This window comes from Muntiacus reevesi, chromosome 9 (genome assembly GCF_963930625.1).
Source record: "Muntiacus reevesi chromosome 9, mMunRee1.1, whole genome shotgun sequence".
Taxonomy (NCBI): domain Eukaryota; kingdom Metazoa; phylum Chordata; class Mammalia; order Artiodactyla; family Cervidae; genus Muntiacus; species Muntiacus reevesi.
In genome coordinates, this window is record NC_089257.1 from 66,496,582 (window position 1) to 66,504,345 (window position 7,764).

Here is a 7,764-nt window from a genome sequence, read left to right on the forward strand (position 1 = left end):
GGCAGGAGACGCAGGTTCGATCCCTGAGTCGGGGAGATCTCCTGGAGTAGGAAAATGGCACTTCAGCATTTTTGCCTGGGAAATCCCATGGACAAAGGAGCCTTAGGGGGCTACCGTCCATGGACTCACAAAGACTTGGACACATCTTAGCAACTAAACAACAACTGATAAAGGCAATCTAAGTACCACATGAGGCTCTACTCTTAAGGGATATATAGTTTGGGCAAGATTCGGTTTGTAATGAGATGTTTAATTTGAACAGTAGTATAGCAGTGAGTGAAAAAAACTATTTTTAGACAATTGTAAATTCACATACATATAATAATAATAGAATAAAATAAATAAAAATACAATAGAATAAGATAAATAAAATATGAAAAAAATAAGAATAACAGAGAGACTTCATGTATCCTTTACCCAGTTTCAACAATAGCATCTTGTAAAACTGTAGTAAAATATCACAACCAGCATATTGACACTGGATATAATTAAGATGGGCCTCCCCTGATGGCTCAGACATTAAAGAATCTCCCTGCAATACAGGAGACCTAGGTTGGATCCCAGGTCAGGAAGACCCCTGGAGAAGGGAATGGCTAAAACTCCAGTATTCTTGCCTGGAGAATTGATGGACAGAGTAGCCTGGCAGGCTACAGTCATGGGGTCACAAAGAGTAGGACATGACTGACAGACTAACACTCAGATAATCAAAATACAGAATATCTCCATCACCATCTGCCTGCTTCATATAGCCCTTTTTAGTCACACTCAGTCCCTCCCAATCCCAACCCCTCGTAATCCATTATCCTCTGTTCTCCCTTCCTCCATTGTTTGAAGAATATTATGTATTGAAATCACATAATATATGAGCCATAAATATGAGCTAGGGAAAACAATTTTGTGCCTGACCCTTGAAATGAGTCACAGAAAGGGGAATGTCTCTTTAAGACAGTAGTAGTAGGGTGGGGATCAGGATTCAGCGCTCAATTTCTCTTACCCAGTTGCCTCATTCCTTTAACAGCCTATTTCAAAGATACTTATTTCAAACATAAATATTAGGGATATATATATACATATATTTCAAGTGCATATTAGATATAAATATAGAGTAAATACATATGCATATGAAATATAAATACTTAATTCAAATGCACTTATATTTCCCATATATAGGCCCTAATACATACTGTAATTTTTGGAAGACTCTAAGATCTTCTGAAAAAAGACCTTCTTTGCAGATGGGGAGGACTTAGAGTCTTCCAAGATAAGTCTAACCAAATTTCACTAATATCACTACATAATCCTCCTATCATCCATCATGTGCTAATCATTGGTAGCTTCTACTCAACTCATTGACTGAAAATTTTGAAGAAATTGTCTTACAGTCTTCATCGTTGAAAATCCTGATAACATCCAAGTAGCCCTCAACATTCAGGAGGCATCTCCTCCAATAACTGAATTTTTTTGTTCCTAAACTTTAAAAATCTAAAAAAGTAGTCAGGGACTTCCTGGTGGTCCAGTGGCTAAGACTCCATTCTCCCAATGCAGGGGCGTGGATTCCATCCCTGGTCAGGGAACTAAATCCAAGATCCTGTATGCCACAATGAAGATCCAGTACAGCCAAATAAATAAATATATATATATATTTTTAATTCTTATTTAAAAAAAGATCCAGGGCTTCCCTGGTGGTTCAGTGGTGAAGAATCCACCCGCCAATGCAGGAGACATGAGTTTGATCCCTGTTCCAGGAAGATCCCATATGCTGCAGCGCAGCTTAGCCCATGTGCCACAACCACTAAGCCTATGCTCTAGAGCCCAGGGACCTGCAGCTTCGGAGCCTCATACCCCAACTACTGAGATCCACACCTCCCAGAGCCCATGCTCGGCAAGAAAAGAAGCCACCATGATGAGAAGCCCATGTACTGCAACTAGAGAGTAGCCCTCACTCACCTCAGCTAGAGAAAAGCCCACACAGTAACAGAAACCCAGTACAACCAAAAATAAATAAATTAATTAATTAATTAAAAAATTTTAAATCTAAATAAAATTTTTTTAAAGTAGTCAGCAATTCAACTTTCTGTTACCCTTCCCTACTTAATTGGACCCACATTTTTTCCTTTACCTCCTATTTACTTCTGTTAACTTCTTTCCATAAGAATTTAAATGTTTTCACATATCTCCCATATTATACAAAGAACTGCTATACTAAAACTTTTGTTTATTCCCTGAATTTACCCAGTTAAACTTCTCGGGAGTTCTTGTCAGTCTCTTTCTCTCCTCCCACTCATTTCACAGACCAGTGCTTTTTTTGTTCCTTGGGGCAATAGTTTAGCAACTTTTTTTTCTTTTTTAAATTCTTGTTGGGGTATAGTAGGTTTACATTGTATTAGTTGTGGGTGTACCGCAAAGTGAATCAGTTGAACACATACATATATCCAGAGCTGGCTCATTGGAAAAGACCCTGATGCTGGGAAAGATTGAGAGCAGGAGAAGAAGGGGACGACAGAGAATGAAATGGTTGGATGGCACCAACTCAATGGACATGAGTTTGGTTGGTGATGGACAGGGAGGCCTGTCATGCTGCGGTTCATGGGGTCGCAAAGAGTCTGACACGACTGAGCGACTGAACTGAGCTGAACTCTTTCTTAGATTCTTTTCCCATATAGGCCATTACAGAGTATTGAGTAGAGTTCCTTGTGCTGTATAGTAGGTCTTTTTTTTTCACTCTGTAGCTCACCCAAGGAATTGTCGCCAACATCAATAAGCTAGGCTGTCATTTATATTCTGATGATCTTAAGTCCATTTTTCTAAATCACATCTTTCTTAGCTTCAGATTTGTATATTCAAGTCTACTGAAGCAACATCTCCATTTAGATGACCTAAAAGCACCTCCAACATAGACTGTTCATATCTAAACTTGTCTTTTTTCTTCCAAAACTGTTTGTCTTACTCTATTCTATAATTCAACAAATGGCATCACCAGCCAGGCAGTTGTACATATCTGGAATAATTCCTACTTAATTCCACATCCTCACCCCTGTGCCACAGTCAATTTATTCCTGTCAATTTTAACTCAAATTCCTTGACTTTTTTCCATCCTCATTGTTAGTACCTTATTTCAGGTCACCATTATATCTCACCAGGACCACTGAGCAGTCCTTATTTTGTAATTTAAAGAAATTTATTTGTTAAGCACCTACTATGTGCCAACCACTGTTCTGGGCACTTAGGATATACCAACAAATGAATAATAATAAAAATCCTTCTCTTATGGCAGTCACCTTACAGCAGGCCAAGAGGGACAATAATCAAAGAACAGAGTAAGTAAATTATATAGTATTTTAGAAAGTGAAAAGTATTATCATTATTTTTTAAAGTCAGGGTAAGGGAAATACTAAGTAGTGGGGTGGGAGCCATTTCTAGTGCTAAATAAAGATGACATTTGAGCAAAGATCTGAACGAAGAGCATTAGCTACATGAAAATCTGGAGGAAGAACAAGCAGAGGAATCAGCCAGTTCAAGAATGCCTTGGTCCAGGTTTTCTAAATCCTTTCATAAAAAAGCCTGACTAAGACAGTGAGCCAGGAAATCTGAACCCTGCCGTGTTTCCCCTGAAGTTGGGAGCATGACATTTTTCTTTTAGAAATACAATCTCAGGATCTTGAACACAAAGATTATGTCCTATATTTCTGTATCCCTAATACCCAGTTCAGCCCTGACACACAATCTATACCCAACAAAGGTTTGTTGAATGAATGATTGGATCAGGCTGAGACCAGAGGCAGGGAAATTAATGAGAGGACTATTTCAACACCATAGATGAGAAATGACAAAGGACTTGACTAAATCAAGACTCTGGGGATGGAGATAAAAGGATAGATATGAGAGAAACAGGAGGTAGAATTTAGGAGATTAGTGACTGACTGCTTGTGGAGAGAGAATTGGTTTAGTTGACTAATGGGCTGAGGCAACATAGGAGACATAGGAGAAAACGCAGAGAATTTCTTTCCATATGATTCTGTTTTGCCAAGGAGGGAGGCGAGGAAGAAGATAACCTCTGTGTGTTTTTCTCTGTGTTGGTAACACTAGTGAAACAGGTGGAGATAACCGAGGAATGAATTCAAGAGTGAGGCACAGAAAAAAATCTCAGATCTGGAATTACGAAGGCAGTGATTCTCAAACTTCAGTGAGGGTGAGAATCAGCTGGGGGACTTTGTTCAAACTATCATTTTGTTCATTTTTATTAGGGTACAGTTTATTTACAATGTTGTATTAGTTTCCTGGTGTACAGCAAAGTGATTCAGTTATTTATTTATATATATTCTTTTTCAGATTCTTTTTCATTATAGGTTATTACAAGATATTGAATGAAGTTCCCTGTTCTATACAGTAGGTCCTGTTGTTTTTCTGTTTTTTTGAGGGGGGGGCGGTGCTGTGCTTCACAGAATGTGGTATCTTTAGCTCCCCAAGCAGAAATCAGCTCCCCTGCTGGAATCAGAGTCTGAACCACTGAGCCACCAAGGCCCCTCTATTTTATATACAGTAGTGTGTATCTGTTAATCCTAAACTCCTAATTTACCCCTCCCCCATCCCCACTTTCCCTTTAGTAACCATAAGATTGTTTTCTATGTCTGTGAGTCTATTTCTGTTCTGAAAATAACTTCACTTGTATCATTTATTATATTCCACAAATAAGTGATATCATACCACATTTGTCTTTCTCTGACTTGCTGTAGTGAACTTAGTATGATAAACTCTAGGTCCCTCTATGTTGCTGCAAATGGCATTATTTCATTCTTTTATATGGCCGAGTAATATCCCACTGAGTATCTATTCCACATCTTCTTTATCCATTCCTCTGTTGATGGACACTTAGGTTGCTTCCATGTCTTGGCTGTTGTAAATAGTGCTGTTATGAACCTTGGTGTACTTGTATCTTCTCTGATTAGATTTTTCAAAACTTCATTTTAGGTTCAATCCAGAGATTTGTTTTTAGCAGCTTCTTAGCAGGGCTCAGGAATCTGCATTTTACACACACATGCACAAACATGGGCATTTCAGTACAGAGTGTCCAGGCCTCACTTTAAGAGACACAAATATTTGTTGATGGGACCTGAGCATATGAATTAAAGGGTACAAGCATGAACGAGAAGATTGATGGAAGAAATCTAGAAAACACATATTTACTGAGAAGGTTCACAGAGAGGAAGTTTTTGAGCTGTGGTTTGAGAGCTCCACAGTTTACCAGTTTCCATCATAGACTGAACGTCCTAGATTTGTGGTCCTTTTTATTTGGAGGTGAGGGTCTGTATTATACAAAGGTGAAATAGATACTTTGAAAAGAAGCTGGGCTCGGATTTAGAAGAAGCTTGAATGGTTAAGGAGTTGATCTCTTCTGCACTGCCCTCTGAAAGCCATTGGTGAAAGTTATTGATCATGAGGACAAGAAGATGATGAAAACAGAACTTTTGAAAGATGAGATTTGTATTGAATGGTTGAGAAGAAGAAAAAGTAAAGCAAAATCCGTTTTTAAAAAAGACTGAGGAAAAGGAAAATCAAGGCATGTGAACTGAATTATGTAAAGTATTAAAAAAAAAAAAAAAAACTGTGAAAAAGGCAGGGGCTGACACGGAGATTTAATTGGATTGGAGGCTCAGGGACCAAGGTTGGAGAAAACGCTTAGGCAGGATGGTTAGCAGTGTCAAACACTACATAGAGACTGCAAATCTACCTGTCGCTCAAAAAAAAAAATAATAATAGAATGCATACTATCAAAGGAATTACTGCAGAACAAAGGATCCTCTCATCCACATCTATTGCTAAGATTACATGCTTTTAACATTTAATTCTTGTGTTAATCATAGTGAACATTCCAAGTCATTGTGACCTTTTCTGAAATTCTGAAAAAGGAAACAATTCCTACCTTTGTGTGGTGTTTGGGAGAGAAGTAAATGACCCAGAAAGCTAAGATAAGCATCCACATCAGCAGTAATTTATGAGCTATGGCATTTGGAAACAAAGTGAGGAACCTATAAGAGAAGACAGGAAAAATACTCACATGTTGATTCAAATAAACATGACATTGCTCTGCATACTTAGCTTCCTCCTCAGTACTTTTTCAGAATAGGTTATGTTCTAGACACTTGCTCTCTTCTGGGTTTCCAGGATGTTCCATCATAGGTTCTATTAGAAATCAGAAACAATTGTCCTCCCCAAAGAAAAGAACTGAACTGGGTGAAGCAGGAAAGATCTCCTGGTTCCTAATCTTAGATGAACTTTTTCATTTGAGTCATATCAGGGCTCTCGCATTACTGGCTCAGCAAGTGTAGCAAGGTTTTACAGCTATTTACCCTAAGAAACACTTTTTTTCTGGTGCCCTCTAATGAATTCTGGTCTCTAAATCTCTCTCAGACACACACACACACGCACACACGCACACGCACACACACGCACACGCACATATGCATTATCTGGTGTTCTCTCTCCCTGGTGTTAACTGCTTCAGGAGGCTTCCTTCTCAATCTCCCATTTGCTTTCTTAGGCAGCTTATTTCCACCTCAGGTTTTTCATCGCCTCATGTTGAAGTAGTTGAGAAGCATTACCATAAAGGGCAAGAGTGTATCCTTTAGAGAAGGTCACTGTTGAGTGGCCAGACTTTTAGTTTGTTTTGCAAACACAGAATGCCAAAAGTATGTGGCAAAGAGTTAAATTATGGCAGCATTTCCCAAACTACTTTTGCCTGAGACACACAGTTGAGATCATATCAAATCTCATTTCAGGGCATACACACACACGTGCATAGACATACACAACACAAGTTTCATAAACAATCCTTATTCTTACTGCATGCAGTGTACTATGATATTTTCTAGTTTTTATATTTTATTCTATGTGACTATTTCATTTTAAAAGTATTTTTCTACACCCCAGTAAAACTGATTTTTATCCCTTACGGGATTGCACCGTCTGAAAATCACTGGCAGGACTATGGTTCTCCCTCCTGTTTCAGCCATTAAATTTACAAATAAGAGTTGGATGGTACCTATGAATGAATGTCTTCTCCATCATATTCTCTCACAGGAATTACAGCCGTCCAGACTTTCTTTGGATAAAGCAGTCTTTGCATTTATTTTGGGCTGGAGTTTCCCTATAAGCTTCATTGATCAAAAGCTGAAATGCCATTGGTGGCTCAAGTGTGCCTCGTAGGATCACAGCCCTGCCCCTGCTCACGTCACAGAGCCGGAGAAAGAAGCCAGGAGGAGGAGGAAATTCATTTTAAAAAACAGACACATCTAATCCCAGCCCATGGTCACCTTTTATTGCAGTCTTACACTTTTTATGTATTTACATATTTAGGTAGTAAATTTCCCTTGCTTATGCCCTCATTTCCCTGTCACGTGGAATTAGTTACTTTCACAATGGCAGAAGTATCTGAAAAACTGGAAAGAAGGTAAACAGCCTTTGACCACAGTTGCTGTATGACTAGGATTTGATTTGCCTGGTTCTTCTCAATATTCAGGTTGTATTCTTTGTAAACTCTTCCCCTTGCTCTAAGCAATTACATCTATTGAGCACTCCAACAATGATGATCTAAATTAAATCTCAGGCTGTAAGAGGAGGAGGCATAGGTCTAAATCCCACTGTACCCTGCGTCTGTCACAGGATAGGAGAGCATCCAAAAGAGAAAATTCTATGGACAGAGTCCATAGAATGGACTCCATGCTAAAATTCTATTGGCAAAGAGTCAGACACATCTGAGCGACTGAG

At 38.8% G+C, this 7,764-nt stretch overlaps 1 protein-coding gene across 1 annotated transcript in view; it reads right to left on the reverse strand.

Moving 5' to 3' along the window:
* LOC136174977 (NXPE family member 2-like) overlaps nucleotides 1-7,065 on the reverse strand; it is a 34,507-nt gene extending 27,442 nt beyond the window's left edge. Inside the window, exons 1-2 of the mRNA XM_065945271.1 lie at nucleotides 7,040-7,065; nucleotides 5,921-6,026 (exon numbers count right to left, since the gene is read on the reverse strand). Coding sequence (XP_065801343.1) covers nucleotides 5,921-6,026; nucleotides 7,040-7,065 — 132 coding nt within the window. The remainder of the gene's footprint in view (nucleotides 1-5,920; nucleotides 6,027-7,039) is intronic.
* Between the last annotated feature and the right edge of the window lie 699 nt (nucleotides 7,066-7,764).